This window comes from Meleagris gallopavo, chromosome 2, assembly GCF_905368555.1.
Source record: "Meleagris gallopavo chromosome 2, MGAL_WU_HG_1.1, whole genome shotgun sequence".
Classification (NCBI taxonomy): domain Eukaryota; kingdom Metazoa; phylum Chordata; class Aves; order Galliformes; family Phasianidae; genus Meleagris; species Meleagris gallopavo.
In genome coordinates this window covers 74,547,414-74,564,455 of record NC_139405.1, presented here as the reverse complement: position 1 = coordinate 74,564,455, position 17,042 = coordinate 74,547,414, and the positions used below count along the sequence as shown (strand labels likewise).

Below are 17,042 nucleotides of genomic sequence, written 5' to 3'. Positions count from 1 at the left end.
CTAGCCTGTCTCTTCCTTTCTGAAGTAGAGCACCACAGTTGAATACTACCTGGGCACATCCAGCACCAATTTTTCTTTTCTACATAAAATTGTTTTCTAAATGGTCTGAAAGCATGCTCTGAAACCCGTGAGTTTAATTTGGTTAGCTGGGATTCGCTATAGTTGCCTTGGAATGGTAACTCTTCTGACAAGGACACAGCCTTTCACAAGACTTGGACCAATGTTATCCCATCTGCACCCCAAACTGAATCTGTATTGTGCTAATTACTGTGACTGATAGACTAACAGCCCTCTTACTTTAGCACCCAAGGATAGAACAAAACAATGGGGCCATGTGACATATCTACTGGTTCTGTTGTGTTATGGAACCATGAGAACTTTATGACATACTTAGAACTATTTTAGCTGAACCAGTTTCATGGAGAACCAAGATTACTGGATGAAGATTTTCAGAAAATATTAGGCATTCGGGGGACTCAACTTCAGATTCCTGTTTTGTTTCTTGTTTCTTTCTCATTTCTATGCTTTTCTCTTTAACCCACCTTCTGGAGAGTTCTCTACCCTAGCGATATAATTTCTTCAAGTCTCTATTTTTGACTCCAAAGAAATTAGTGTATCTTTAGAACTAAAGGTCCTGCCTCATGCTGTATGAGGGCATGAAACTGATAACTTAGAAGGCTGAGGCTGAAATCCTGGCTCTGCTGAAGTTGGGGAAACTTTACTGTTCTTTGTGCTCTGTTTCCATCACTACACTGCTTTGCTTTATCCCTCTGTACTTTCCAGTTCTTCTTTTGCTTCTCAATTCTCCATTCAGCTTTGAGTCTTTTACCCAATGGGAGAAGAGTCAGCAGTGAGAAGTCTATGAAAGAGGGAGCCACTATTCAGCCTGAATGCTCTCAGTCTTCTCTAGAACAAGGTGTGGTTACTGAGAATTTCAACAACACTTGAGCAACAGATACCCACTCATTTAACCAGCTGCTCACTTGCTGCATTCCTGGGGCTAGAAGCAGTTGAATAAGAGTCCATGTGCATTGAAATAACAAATCTGATAGCTGCAGAAGAGTTCTTTTACAGCCAGACTCCACCAGAAAATCTACAGATGGGCAAGAGATTGGTAAAACCTGATGTTGCCCCACTGGGATGTGTGAGACTCCTTACCAGTATTCACTTTTACCACCAGTGCTGCTGCTGGTTTTGTAGAATTTATGCAATCATCTCTGAAAGATACTCAAAGTATTTGTATTCTACATGTTATTCTTTGCCTTGGAGCACTTGGGAAAAGTCTGTGATGTTGACTGCGAGTGTAGCAATGATCCTGCAGGATCTGCTTGATCACCCAAAGGTACCCCTTCACAGACACAGACAATAAGAAAACAACAAATTTTGGTAGTCACAGTGGCTGATAAATAATGAACCTCTCCAAGGATTTGCGTAGCAACAGACAAACAAGCTGGATTTCTGAAAGGAGAGCTAGCCTAGCCAAGTCTGTCTTTGTAGGGTTTTAAAGCAACAGAAAGTCATTAACATGTGAAGAAAGGGTCATAAGATGTAGTCACTATTTTCAAGCAAGTTACTTTGGGATTAATGTGTTTGATTTAAAAGCAAGTTGTTCCCCCTCCCCTCAGCCACCCCTTAGCACTGAATGAAGCCAAGGTAAATGTGCTGTGTCAGCATCCCTCTTCCCCAGCTACGTATGTGATGGGGTCTGGATTAACTGTTATGATTACATTTCTTTTTCTCCTCTAAGCCAGGTCAACTTCATGCCTTCTTTCTCCTGTTATCTTTCAGAGCATGCTCCTAGAACTATCATCTATCATGAAAAAGTAATGGCATTCTGAGGACAAGAGACAAACTAAGGGAATGAGCACAAATCACCTTCAGCAGAAAGATAAAATGCCGATTATCTGCTTCTGTCTCCCTCTCCATCCCCTTAAAATGCTTAATTCTAATCTTTAAGGAAACAAACACTTGTTTCATTCCTCAATTTTACACCAGTCCCAGTAATACTGTACTCTGATTGCTGATGTTCACAAGTAGCTTGCTCCATATTTTACGATTTTTCTCATATAAGCTGAGCTGGATCTTGTCAGTGCATGTTGTCACTGCAGAACCAGCCCGGTGTCTTTGGAACGATGTTTTGGAATGTACAACTTGTTATGCACATGGGTAGTGTTCATATCAGCAACCAGCCTGATGAATAGACCTTAAGGGTAGTAGAAGGCCCAAGACTTCAACAAGGAAAGGTTAGTTTAGCGTGAATGTAATTTGGAAGGCAATGTGGCCTCTATCTGCCCAGGGCTCAGCAGCCAATGAATAAAAGATGGACCAAACACGGAAGGAAGCTGAAGAAGGTTGGGCACAGAATAAAATATCGGTTGAAGGATATTCTGCTGCTGTTGTTCTGCCTGTGCCAATGCAATCCTCAAGCTCTGCGAGAGACTTTCCATGCTCGTGTAGTGTCTTCATAGTTCATAGTCAATACTTCAAAATTGAAACTAAGTAAAACCAGGCAATTCATTTAAAAAAACACCTGTGCTTTTCTTCAGTTCTGTTCTACAAGAACTGCAGAACCAGCTCAGGGTCAAAAGGATCTTAATCCCTTTGCTGTCTTATTAGTCCATATAGATTAACTGAAGACAACAAATGTACAAAGATCTCATTTTGAGTTTGCTAAGACAAGACTTGCTCTGGAAGGTCAGACTTCTGAAGTTTAAAGCAGTCCTTCCAGTTGTGTACCCAGAAAACAAAGCACTTTGACTATCCACAAGCCTGTTTCTGGCCACATGCTCTTGGCTGCTCTTATCTGCCAAGTTTATAATAGCTTGCATCTGCTATTGATGTGCTCATCACTTCAGTAGCAAGAACAAGCTTGTTTGCACTGCCAGTTTCCTTAATCATACAAGTCTTAGGAAAGATAATTAGACCAGCAGGAAAAAATGGAATCAAACATAAGGATTGCTTGAAATTGCAGTGTTTTTTAAAGCAAAAAAAGGAAAATGTTTAAGATGGTGGCCATTAAGTGTAAGCAACAACTGACCAGGGATGGAGAAGCTCTTGCTACAGCACATGCCCTGCTCCCAGGCTGTGATGATATGCAGTAGATACAGATTGGAGAGGGTGGTAAGTGTTCTTATGTGCTTGACAGGGAAATTCAGAAAACTGGGGAACTTTGTAAAGCAGTACTTCTGCTTTTCCTCCATAAGAATTTTCAGGTGAAAAATCACAAGCAACATCTAGTGCTGTCAACCAAACAGGATGCAGCCAACATGCCTTAGGGCACTGGCCCAGGGCACAAGATATACGGTTGCTCATCTGGTGATAAAATGCTGGTCCCCAGAGGGGCCACATCGTCTTCTCCTGCCATGATCTGGTGCACATGTTGCATCCAGCCCCATGCAAGAAGCAGCTCCCCAGGCTGGTGGCATCTCTTCTTTCCTGTCTGGATTTTATTCTGTGTAAGTGACATGAATGGTCAGTGGCACAGGTTCCTTACTCAGAAAAGAATGCTAGAGTTACACTCAGATATATTCAGTCTTTTTTTTTTTTTCTTGTTTCTGCATAAACCTCTTCCAATTTCTCTCAAGTTTTCTATAAAGGGGAAATAATAAACTCCTACCTCCCTTTTTGCCATTGTACACATTCACTGAAACTTTACAAGACAAAGCAAAGACTTAAAAGGTTTGCCTTAAGTCAAGCATGAGGGGAATAGGTATAGATACAGAGTTTGATCTTCCCAACCAACTTCTTTCATTTCTACTATGAAACACCTTCGGCTGTTTCTGATCAGATGAAAGATAACCGGATCCCTGCATCAAAGACACCAAGTGAATCCGAAATACGACCACATGAGTGGAGGCCCTGTTGTAGTCTGCATACCCCAGACTGTGTCAGCCACCTCCAGGCCACCCCCAACCAGCTCCAGCCCCGTGCTACCAAGGATTGGGACAGCGATTTCAGAGTCAAGATAAGTTGGTTTACAATACATAATGATATGTCTTTATTTCATCAACAGAAATGGTGTCTAGACAAAATTCAGTTAACACTAGCAATTCAAATGAATGAAAAGGGTCGGGTGCTTTTTTTTTTTCATTTTTGTTTTTTGCACAATACTGTATTTACAATGAGTAAATGACGTTTTAAATTCATTAGTTCATAGCAATGCTTTCTTCCAAAAAGGTAAAAATTCTTAGTAACAGAGAGTAAGCATCAACAGCCACCTCATTTATTTATACAATAAAAATCACAAGAAACCACAGTCACCTAGAAAAAAAATAAAGACAAGCTTAAGAACTAGTACAATAAAATGATGCATTGAATTAAGTTACATTAATCGCATAGAATTTGTGTAAAAAGTATGTAGAAAAAACACCTGATGTAACCTGTTACAGTCATTGACCAGTTATGAGAGGTACAGAGGGTTATACAGGTAGATATGTGTGAAAACTGTCCATTCTGTTTGACCTGGGGAGGAAGAGAAGAGGGGCTGCACCCCCTTGCATACACTGATAAAACCCTGTTTTGAATATGGCCTCTGAAGTTTGTAAGGCATATATAAGAGGTGCACTTGTAACCAACTGGTTCTGGAACAAACTCTTAGGGCATCCCCACCCTTGAAATCAAAGGTGATTGTTGAAATCAGTGGTAAACAGACACGCATCAAATATCACCAAAGTGTTTAGTATAGTTCCTGCCAGTCTGCGGGATCCAGATAGCTTCGGTCAGAGCACAACCAGTAGTGGAAACAGTATCTAGAGCATGCACATTTCTCTCATGTATATCACAAACACAAGGTACCAGCATCCTGTGCAAATTCTGTGTGTCCTGGGACCACACTCCTTCGCTATGGGGCTGAGCCCTGCTGACAGCCCTGGCTCCCCAAAACGAGAGGCTGGCTGGGCTTGTAGCCTGGACCCATCTCTGCTTCTATGCAGTCAGTGAACTCCAACACTGCCAGCTGCCATTTCTGCTTTAGGATGCTCTCCATGAGCCCAAAGGGACAACAGCAGCCCTGCAGGAATCGTTTCAAAGTTGGAAAGGGGTCTTCCCACAAAAGTCATACAAGAACAGGAGTCATCTAGCTGGGTTTTCAGCAGTTGTTTGTTGGGGGTCATTACCTTATGAAAAGGTATTTTTAGGATTCCTTCCTGCCAAAAAGTGGTTTTATTTGCAAAAATGGCAACACTGTATGTGTAATATCTTAAAATGCATATCAATATTTGACTTTGATATAAATAATACCTATCTTGGTGGAGTGTAGGAAAATACTGTACATTTAGTCTTTGCAAGTAATGCCATTAACATTTTGAGAGTAAAGAGAAAAATTATTCTACAGACCACCAACAGTAGATCTTTTAAATATACACACAGTATTTGAACATATGCATATACACATATATTGGATTCTGCAGCATCAGATCTGATGCCTGAGTCACAAAATACTCTGAGGAGTATTATAAATATACATATAGGTATTATAAACAGGAAAATACACAAACACACACTTTGACTAGAATTCTATATGTATGTATATATACATACATGTATTATAGATATATAAAATTAACTTGGGTTGGGTTGTCAGAGACAAAACTGAAATGAAGTCAAAAACCTGTTGAGAAAATTTCTAGCAGGAAAGGGAGCATCAGTTCGTTATGGCAATGATTTTAGTTTCACCTCACTCCTATACTGAGCAGATCCCTCCTTTTGCAAGGCCATCAGCTCCACTGCTCACACTTAAGTTAAATCTTCTCTAGATAGATCTAAAATATATACTTTTAAAACGCTACAAGCATGGGCTACACCATTCACCCAGAGACACCTCCAAAAGCATGTCGGATCAGAACAAGGTGAAAGCAGTGCTCCTTGTTGCAGCAGTAGAGGAAACAAAATGGATCAAAACGCAAGCTACGTAAACCTGGCCAACGCTCCCTTTGTCTCACTGAAAAAATCACTAGAGGTTCATTCTGGAAACCCATTGCTCTTTTCAACAACCACAGCAGTGCATTACGTGACACGAGTGAGGCTGTTGTGTTGACTGAAGTACAGTGCTTCATCATGCTTTCTCCTAGTGGATCAGCTTTTATTTTATTACAGGATTATAGTGATTCCAGCATGCAGATTTGTTTTTATTAGGCAATCATAAAGTTACATATTAAAAAATCTAACTATATCTATCTATGCGTTTTAACTCCTATTTAAGCGCTCTTTAGAATGCAGACTTGACAAAGTGTTGAACTCCAGATTAACAACCATGCTATCAGCATTAATCATTCCTCTGGCAGCAGTTAATCCATTTAGCTAAGTTATTTATCTAGTTCCCACTCTCCTTTTTAAAGAGAAGTAGCAGTTAGCATACTAATCACCATGGCTTGCCTTTGCAACACATTTTACTTCCTTGGGAAAAAATAATACAAGGATTAGATCCAAAAATATAGTGCATCTTAAAAGCAGCATATACCCTTAGAAAGACATTTAATAAATTACTAGTACAATATATAAAATAATAGTTTTATACTGCAGCATCAAACTCTGACGCCTGAGTCATTGTATGTTAGAAAGTCTGTGATATAAATACTGGGATCTCCTGATAAGACAGGACAGCCAACATTTTTGCTTTTGTTTTGTTTCTTTTCTGTTTTGTTTTCTCTGTTGTTGGTTTGTTTTTTTTAATCTTTTCTTTTTTTTGCACTACCTTTTTGTTCCAGAATCAGCTTGCAATGAGCTTTAATTGTGTTCAAGGCACCCCCAGAGAACGCAGAGAAACAAACACATCATATAGTGTAGTACTCACTTGACAAAGCATAACAAGCCTAAATGAAATGAGGTTTCTTGGCAATACAGGTAGAGCAATGGCAAAGGAAGAGGAGGATTAGATACAGACTGGACAAAGAGTGAAGGACTCAGATACCCATGGAGCTTTGCAGCACCCAGTAGGGAGAGGGATGGGCCTCATCACACCTCTCCTATGCAATGGCTGGTGCTGTGCAAGAGTTGTCTTTGACAAATGCAAAGAGATTCTTAAGACCATGGTGACCATTAGCCAAACTCTTCAAATCAGTAAATATTGCAGTCAGTTTTTTGTTTTGTTTTTTCCAAATGGTATCCTTGTGATCAGTTGTTTTGACATCATGATAAGAGCAGTTGGGTATGCCAACTGATGTCCAGGTCTGAAACTAATTCTCCCAGTGCCTTCCTTTAAAGTTAGCCCAGTAACAGCTTTGAGAGCCATGTAGTTCAGAACAGCAAAATAACCTAAAAACAAAATAGAAACAAACAAACAAACAACAACAAAAAAAAAAACCAACCACCACCACCAAAAAAACTCACTGAAAAACCATGATACATGTAAATATAGGAAGCAATGACACAAAACCAGCCACTTCTAATGAGGAAGAATGAAATCAAACATCCAGAAAAGCTTACAGGGGAGGAAAAGAGAGCAAGAGGAGAGGAATATTGAGGAAGAGACGCTTATCTGAGCAGTGGTTTTATATATCAGTTCCCAAGGTAGAGAAAATTAAGAGACCCAGCACTTGTAGAAAGCCAGGTCAAACTGAGAGCTGCAGCGCAATGGTTGTGAGGATGGGTTTTTAAACCGCTGGAATGAGGTCAAGAGTACCAGTTGCACATGAGTTGTTAGTAGAATAAATCTTCATGCCAGGAAGCAAGTTAAAACTTGGTTTTATGCTCATAAAACATTCTATCTATTCATATATATAGGAGGTCACTTAAAAATAAAAAAGGCAACAGAAAAAACATCTTTAAAATACTGTGTCAGTTGACCCGTCCCTCCCTCCCCCAACCCCCCAAAGTAGCTATGACTCTATAATGTGATTCACATTTAGTTTTAAATTCTAGCTTTCACCATGGTCTCATAGAAACAAAACTTCTCTGCGAAGCACAGAACTGCTTTGCAACGTCAGTGAGTTCAAAGGAAAATCAGATCCCCCCAGGAGCTTCTCAGACAGTTACTTGAGAGAGGGGAGGTGGGAGGGGGTCAGAGATTTTTAGCTTAAGCTCCTGTAAAAAGAAAGAACGACACCTCCCCCTTTCTCAGCCATGTGAACTAGGAGTTTATGGCATTCGTATACTTTTGAACATGTAAAGGTAAGGATTTTGTACAGTAATGATTAATACTTAAACATAAATATTCTCCTACATTATATACTAGTTTTTCTTTGTACATGCGGGGAAAAAAAGTATTTTCAACAAACATGGCACATGCTATATGCATTTCCTCCTCGGTAGCTTGGCTACAAGAGTGTGGGCGCAGAGGGCAAAAGCAAGACTTTGTGGCGAGTGGGCGACGTCCATGAGCACAGGCTGAAGGTGAGAGAAGGGAGAGAGGGAGCTGATTCCTCCTCCAAGGTCAAGCTGCTGATCTACTGAGTGCCTCAAGAGAGCCCCAGTGCACACCTCTAAGTGTAAACTTTAGCGCAGACCGCAGTATCGCTCAGTGCCACTGAGAAGCTGCTACCCCCAATTTTTATTTATTTATTTTTAAATAGGTGTGAAGAGCTGGTCAATTTTTTCAGCAAGAACAAATGGTATCAGCCAGTAAAGCACATGACAGTTGTCGTCCAGGATAAAGCCACGCAACCTGGCACACGTAGGGCAAAGAACCACAAAATAAAAACTCAGTACACTTAGAATAATAATAATTATTAAAAATGCATTAGGAGGACGTTTTCTGTCTACACTGTACATACAGATGTTATGCTTGGAAAGCTGCTGTCTCACACAGTCATAACATGAGTCAACATCGCTTCAGATACAAATCCAATGCAGTGACAACTAAGTCAATTCACTGAGTAGTCTCCTTTGAGACAGCGCTCTTCTAGCTGCGATTTGTCCTGAAGGCAATGCTGTAGGACGAGTGGATCCTGGAACACAGGACTGGAAGGGCAAGCAACCAATCTGGGTGCCAACAGAGTGTGACTTGCTCTTAGAGGGTACAGCGCTAACTTGACTTCTGTAGGGAAACCAGAGCCTGTGGTGGGGGGGGTCTGGTCCTGCAACTCTTCCTACCTAGGCAGGATCCCTGACTTCACCAGAGCTACCTCTGCAGCTCGGGTCTGGGGAAGGTCTGAGGAAAGCTGAGGTGATGCTACAGGGACTACTACTCGGAGCAGCAGCTGCTTCCGTGAGTAAAGGATGCAGACTGGGGCTGGCAAAGAAGCCGCCAAAGTGTATTGACGTGATTTCCATTTACTTTATTTCGTGGAACTTAATGGTGATCAGATCCAGTTGTCAAATATGTTTCTCTCTAAGGAGTGAAATATATTTTGCCCTATAAGAATCCAAAAGCATCATTAACAGCACTTAAGCTTGGTTTGTGAAACAGAAAGAAGTCTGAATACAAAAATAATTCAAGCAGATTCTCTTTACAAACTGTATAGTGAATTCAGTATTTGGCAAGACCGTTTCTACTATGTAATGAGCTCCTGAGTGTTTGTCTATTAGCTAAAACTTTTCTATTTTCTTTAAGCCATAAAGCAAAGAAAACCATATACTCAAGTTATACTGAAGTCACAACTTCATTTATGAAAAGAGGTTTGACCAGAAACTCAGTGCAAGTGGCAAAGTTGACCATTACTGTACAGTATCTGCAAGAAAATAAAATAAATCCACATTGCTCAAGTGGCACAAAATGGCTGTGCCAAAAAAATTGTCTATAATAAAATCTCAAATAAGATTCCAACATTAAAATTTTATAAATAAGTACAAATTGAATGATATTGCTGAACTGTGAACCAAGAAAAAAAATCGTGTAACAAGTTACCAAACTAGTTCTAGCATCGAAGACAAAAAGGAATGTTGGAACTTGTTTATACATTATAAATGAAAGCTTCCAGTTTGTAGGATGAGAAAAATTGAGGCATGCAGGGACTTTTGCATATGGATATATATATTTTATATATATTATATATAATATATACAGTTTAGCTATAAAACTTTGATGTGTAAAGAAGCTGTCTTCAATGAAAAATTGAACATTCAGAGGAAATTCCTGAGTTAGGGTTTTGTGACATGGGCCACTGAGAAAAAAGCTGCGGTTGGGTCCTCAGAGGTGTTATGTCCATCCCTGTTAAGATTGAAATCAACATACAAAAACAGACAGTGTTGCCACTGTGTAATTCCCTGCCTGAGCAAGGGATAGCACCATTGTGAAGATAACTCCTGCTTGTAGAGAGGAGGAAATACTTAAAAACAGTATTGCTGCTAAGACCACTGTAGTGTGCACCAAATACGTTCTTCTAGACAACAAATGAGCATTGCCACTGGCTGACTGAAGAACACCTGACCAGGTGTAACGGTAAGGTTACAAGTCACTAGGTGTAATCTTTCCTAGGCTGTTCATCTGTTGTACATTTATCAGTCATTTCCTGACAGAAGTCTACCGTGACCGTTTGGCTACTCTGCTCTCGCGGAAGCTCTCTCTCAGGGTAAGTACCTGGCTCAGCTCCATCCAACCCCCCGCCGCTGGCCGAGCAATTCTCTGAGACGTTGTTGGGCAGCCAGGATGCTCCCAGCTGCACGGGGCCCTGCTCTGAGCAGCACTGCATGCCTTCCCCAACACACTGCGACGTTGCCAGGCCCTGCTCCACACCCGTTGGGGGGCTGATGTTGGTGGCCGTCTGCAGATCCATGGGTCTGAGAACGGGGCAGTAGCGGTGAAGGGCTTGGATCTGTTCCGGGCTCTGCATGTCTCTGCACACTTCTTGGGAAAGACACGAGAAGTTATCCAGCAATTCGCCCATGCTTGCTTTCAGCTGGTTCCTTTCTGAGAGCAACTTCTCTTTCTCACACACCTGAAAAAAAAAAGAAGGCACCTTACTTGAAAGAAAGGCCATCCATCCTTGGCAGTACCCAAGGAGAAGTCTGACACAACAAAGTTATTTTTAAATGGAAAGAGGAAATGTCACAAAGACATCAGATACTGACCACTAATAGGTCTGAGTGGACTGCAGTTTGGGAAACATTTGGAGAAAAGCATGTGAGTTGTTAGAGAACAGTCATACATTATTCCAAGAGACGGTTAGTTTCCTTAATGGACTAAGGCCGTTTGACATACGATATAAAAAACTCCGAAAGAAACATTTTGATGGAGAAAAGCCATTATCTGCCTAAACAAGAATAAATCAGAGTCTCACTGCTAAAGAGAGGACATGCAGCAGTTCATTCTCTAAATGCCAGGACAGCCAGTCAGTCTGAGTGTACATCCTTGGAGCTATGAACACCCACCACGACTGCAAGGTATGGAGGTATGTTTGGAGGAGAGAACTTGGGTCAGCGTGTGCTCTGTGTGGTCAGCACCATAGCTCATTTTTGTATGTCCTGCTAACAACTGATTTGAGTTTGACCTAATCAAGATAATTCTATGAAGATGTATGTGAAAACCCCAAAGGTAGGTGGGCTTTCTGATTCAAACATTCAAGAGGTGAACTGGAGGGGTCAGGCACAGAGTCAGACCCAGCCAGGGAGCCCACTGCTAAAAGCATGGTGCTGACCCATTGCAGAATAGTGGGAATGGCCCTGCTACATCAGTACCACCACCCAGCATACAGCTCAAGGGAGCAGATCAGATTTTGCAGAGCACAAGAGCTATTTCCAGTGCTCAGCTGGCCCTAAAAGCAGTGCACCATGTATCTAACCTAGTAACACTGCTAAACTCAAGCTGTCTTGGCATCTGACGTGTGAAAACTCCACTACTGAGATAACCCAGCTACGGGTGGCTGCTGATAGCATTACACAGATCCAAAGCCCACACTGGAAGCATGCAGCTGTGTGAATGAGGAAGAGAGTACTCTATATGGGAAGAACCAACTGCTAAAATATTGATAAATCTATCAAGAAAGCATAAAAATAATATAAAAATAAACAGATGCTCAAGTACATCTTGCGATAATGAATTATGGAAGAGAATATGCTGCGAGTTCGCATGAAAAAATGGGAATGTGAGTGGGTAGATGGATGTGTGAGGGAAAGCAGGCAAAAAACCCTACCTACCAAACTTGGAAGATGTGACCATTTCACTGTCTTCTATAAAACCATCTCTGTTGTGGAGATGGTTGACTTACAGGGAGTAAGTGCAATGGTGAAAAAGGGGCTTTAAAACAAACAAACAAACAAAGTATCTATCCAAGTGAAGATTCTTTAAAATCTGGTACTGTCACATAATTAAGAAGACTGGAAATTACTGGTGACAAAGAGGACAGAAGATGAGAAAGGAATTTCCAGAGACCCTAAGTACAGACTTGAAGCAGTGTGCTAGGGCTGCAAGTGTCTGGGGAGAGAGCAGAAGTGCTGGGAAGGCAATGCTGAAATTGCATGAATTTGTTTACTTTCATCACTTTATCCTCTTGTACACCCCATAATAGCCTTTGTAATGAATGCTCTTTTTCATTAGGGTGCACTAGAGCCCATTCCCTATCTACAGCTTGCTGCATAGAAATCTTAAAATTACTTTCAAAGACTCCTGCATCTCTAAGTGCTTTTGATTCCTGGAATTCAGCAGGGATCAGGCCCAAAAGGCCATTCGTACGCCTTTCATTCACTTCTCAGAGATGCATGTGCTGGGGAAAAAAAGGGGACTTGAGAAATGCATGTTGCCTATCCACCACTGATAATGTTTAATAGTAACAGTTATTCTGTAGGACTGCACAAACCCAACAAACTAGAATTAGTTTGCAAGTGAAGGTGGCAGGTATCAAATGGAAGCCACACTTGCTGCTCTCGCAGCCCTTGCAGCACTGCCCCGGGTGTTCACTGCTAGAGATGAATTCTCCTCTCCATCGGCAGCTTGGTGCAGAAGGATGGGCAGGCATGGCTGGGACTGAGCCTGCTTCTCCTGCCAACCTGCTTATGCACCTCTGTGCCTCTTCCTCACCCTGTAGAACCTCTGACTCATCCTGCACCCATTGTGGATTAGGCTTGGTGAAGGAAGCGGTTGCTCAGTGTTTTGTTTACTTTTGATGTCTGGTTTGTTTTGCATCAGAAAAGCCCTACTCTTACAAATGTTTTTATTTTTTTTTTTTTTTTTTCCACCCGGGCTTCAGCAGGATGGTATTTGAAGACTTCAGAGCCTTGATGATGTAAGTCTCCCAGCCAGCTTGTGGGGTCAGTGTCACCTCCACTGTGCAGATGGGAAGCAGACCCGCACAGGCAGTAAGTGACTAACCCGACGTGCTGCGGCTTTCGCCATTTGTAGGGTGGCGACAACACAGCTTCTTCCAGCAGATCCCTGTCTCTTTCACACTGTGTTTGCTGCAGCTTGTGCTAAGAAAGGAGGATGCTGAAGGCCACTTTTGACACGCAACCTGCTATCATCAGAAGAAGAAGCGTTCCATTTCCCAGCCCACTAAGTTCAACCCACAGTTGAGCAAATGTACATGCAGACATTGAAATGAAGGGCTCTGAATAACCTTTGATTTTAATGGAAACTGGGTATACAGAGATCTCCATAGAGAAATCAGCTTCAGCTCCTTTTGTTTTATCTGTGGGAATTAATTCATTTATCACTCAAATCTTTGAACATTCAAAGGCTGGATTTAATGCTGGACTCCTAAACCTCTGCTGAGAAATAAAATCGAACTGCAAGCTGCATACCCCACTTCTCAAAACAGCCGTTCTGGAACACTTACATTATTTTTGACTTCTCAGAAAACTTTTAGGGCTTTTCAACAGATCAGGAGGTGCCAATCCATACTACATTCTTCCTCCTGAGTGACACCCTGCAGACTCCCAGCCCTTTGCCTCAAGCCTTTTTTGTTATGTACCTGCTTGCTTTCTCAATGGGTAAGGAAAGGTAGGAGAAGAAAAGCAGCTCCCTCAGACCACAGGGACACTGTCAGAAGGGGAGGGAATGTTTGTAATGCCTTTAACTAAGATGCCTACATCTGACATAGCTCTCCAGGTGATATTACTTAGTCAAAGAAAGAAACAGGCACTTTTGGGCTGTACATCACCTCCTTTGTTGCAGGATAGGACATTTAAATAAGACTTGACAAACATCTGTTTCTCTTCACACTCCAGTGTGAGTGTCTGTATTGTAGATAACTGTGTTGAGCCACCTAAAACACAGTCATTCCAAGCTTTTCAGGTTTGAGTCGGTCTCGGGAACTCTCTCTCTCCTATCTGATTTGATTTATTAGTCTCAATTTCAATCAGATTGTATTATATTGTGTTATCTTGCATTCCGATATCATAGTTAGTAAAATAAGTTTTCCTCCATAGATTGTTGCCGCTGTTTTTTTTCCCTCCCTTCCTTCCCATTTTGTGGGGTGGGGGGGGAGGGCAGGGGCCTTCCGCCCCCTGTCAACGGACATAAATTGATCTAGTTAACTCCGTGACAACAGGCTACTCTTGAGATATCAAAAAAAAAATAATAAAAAAAAAATAAATAAAAAAATTTAGGTCTAATTTCACCAGTATTTTGTGTTTTCCACATATACATACATCCTGAGACATTTTGTGCATTCAGTTGTCATACCAGTGCCTTCACATACATACAAACTTACAAGGTGACTGAATTAATTAACTCTGGATGGGAATAGCTGGTAAGGTAAGAACGTGCCACTCACCAACTTGCGGATTTCACATTCCAGGTTCTGAATACAGTCCAGTTTTCTCTTGCGGCAGCGCTGAGCTGCAATTCTGTTCTTGCTGCGCCGGCGAACATCATGGATGAACTCAAGCTGTTCTGAGGTTAGTTTGTGCATCTTTATCATCATCTGGAAATCATTCCTTGGAAGATCTGTGATTTGATCAACAGGAAAAGGAAGTTTCACCTAAACAAACAAACGTGAGACAAAAGCAGACAAAGAGTCACATTTTGCTTGTTGAATGCAAGCTGAACACCACAGAGCAGAAGGACTGTTAGACCTCTTCCCACTTTCTAAATAAACAACACACGAGATTTTACAACAGGAAATTTTTAACACTCCCTTGTGGAACACCATAGAGGTCCAGCTGGCTACGGTTTAACTGAAATCAGCAATATTGATGAATCGCAGATTAAAAAAAAAAAAAAATCACCTTCCCATACAGCTCTAATAACCAATTTCCTTGCACTAAAAAAGGCTCCTTCCACTATGTGACATAGCCCTTGTGAAATGCCTCACCACTATTCATTCCAAACTGTTTTCAAGGAATGGACTACTACTGCAGGAAACTTGCATTTGCATGGCCTGAAGGACTGAAAATTTGATTAGGTGTGAGGTTCAAAATGAAACTGAAGACCTCAAGCTGACAAAAAAAAACATATCTCTTATAGTACAGGTTATCTAAGCAGCACTGCAAAAGAGCTGTGTACCACAGAAGATGAAAGAGTTAGAGAAGCGTGATGCAACATATCATACTCTCCTAAAATATACATATTTTAAAAGAAATTTGTATTTTCCAAAATTCTAACACGAAGAGTGTTAGCATGAAAATATTTTTCCTTCTGGCTACAAATTGTCATTACATTTGTGGCAAGAGCTGCAGGTTGTGAGTTCAAACATTCCAACCCTCCCTCAAATTGTAGTGAGGCTGCAGAAAGGCAGATGCGCTCAAGGACTTCTGTTAGGTTATTTTTTCCAATTTGCTCAAACTAAACCTCCCTTCAAATCCTGTTTCAGTTGTTGTTTGTGACTGATAATACGACTGTGAAACGATGTCTCTAGGTGCACTGCTGCATCTGGTGATCAAAGACAGAGTTGACAAAACTGAAGGAGATGACAACTGAGTGACTCGGATTCACTCTCTTTCTTGTAGTCATACCAACGTTGACCGAAAGGTGGCAGTAAATATTTACATTTCTAGCCGGATTTGGTACAATCCAACCTCTTTGGAACAAGGGTCTATTCTGTAGACACGCTCCCAAAGAAAATAGATTTAAGTTTCTCCAGCCAAGCAAAAGACTCCACTTGAAAAGGTTTTCCTTTGGTATTTAAAACACAGTTATCCTCTTCAAATAGTGCACTTCAGTCACTTGGAGATAAAACAAGAACACAGATTAGAAATAAGAGTGGGTATTTTCACTGGAGAGCTGCATTTGTTTAGAAGCAGTGTGTGAAGAATGGGCACACACATAACACACAGACCCACCTGTAGCCAGCTCCCTGCCTTTTGATCAACTTGAACTTTGTTTGTTTCTCCAAGTCTTGGCCATGTGGAACCTGCTGCAAATGGTCACAGAACCCTTTCACATGGCTCCGTGCGCTGAAAATTGCCCCTTGGACCCCCTGGTAAAACCAGGCCTCTGTCACCACTCTGTGGCTTGTGGCTTTGCAGGTCAGCTTCCAGGTCTGCCTGAATCCCCCCACGCCTGCCTGCACACACACGCGAGCTGACCTTAGACATGGTGATGTGGACACCTTGTTTACAGACTGCTGCCAAACAACACAAAACCTCTTTGATTTCCTCTTTCTACTCTTTGGACAGTAAACACACATTTGGGGTAAACTGGGTTTCTCTCAAGTTTCACATAGGGCCTGAAAACAAAAACAGGTGCTGAAAAGCATCACAGTCTCACTGCAAAAACACTCCTGTCACGTTCTGAGGGTTTTCTCGTTTTCTGAGGTCTGAAGCTGAAAGAGATGCTAACCTTATTTCTCCCTCCCTCATCCTCCTTTCTCAACATATTTACCCGCAAGCAGGAAATGTGCTTGCAGTTTGAATGGGAATTAAATGGGATTGACTTAAATCTGTCAGGTAGAAAATGCTGAAGGGAAACAGGAAAGTAAAGAAAAACATGTTAAAAAAAATAGTCTGAAAATAAAAATACCTACACAGTGGGGCAGAGAGTGCTATCAGTAAACCAGCCTAATTCCACTTCTGTCATATGCAGCACTGTGCAGGATTAAAAAAGTGAAAGGAGAGTGGAAATGAGTCAGACTCATTTCCTTCACCATCAACATAATTTTTATTGCCTGTCTCCCTCTCCTCAATTAGCTGTCAACTGAAAAGAAAAAAAAAAAAAAACAAAAACCAACAAAAACCAACCATGCTTTGGCATGGACACAATGAATAACTACACTGCAGTGCTGCTGCAGTGAGAG

At 41.4% G+C, this 17,042-nt stretch overlaps 2 protein-coding genes across 8 annotated transcripts in view; one reads left to right on the top strand and one right to left on the bottom strand.

Annotated features, from left to right (window-relative positions):
- Positions 1-3,928, top strand: part of GJA10 (gap junction protein alpha 10) — an 8,621-nt gene extending 4,693 nt beyond the window's left edge. The window contains exon 2 of the mRNA XM_085217634.1: positions 1,789-3,928. Within this exon, the coding sequence (XP_085073760.1) occupies positions 1,789-1,827 (39 nt within the window). The 3' untranslated portion in view covers positions 1,828-3,928. The remainder of the gene's footprint in view (positions 1-1,788) is intronic.
- A 41-nt stretch (positions 3,929-3,969) lies between these two features.
- The window catches only part of BACH2 (BACH transcriptional regulator 2), a 183,095-nt gene continuing 170,022 nt past the window's right edge, over positions 3,970-17,042 (bottom strand). For all 7 annotated transcript variants that reach the window (XM_010707621.4, XM_010707623.4, XM_019613098.3 and 4 more), the window contains 2 exons: positions 14,583-14,789; positions 3,970-10,811 (listed from right to left, as the gene is read on the bottom strand). In XM_010707621.4, the coding sequence (XP_010705923.2) occupies positions 10,332-10,811; positions 14,583-14,789 (687 nt within the window). In that variant the 3' untranslated portion in view covers positions 3,970-10,331. The remainder of the gene's footprint in view (positions 10,812-14,582; positions 14,790-17,042) is intronic.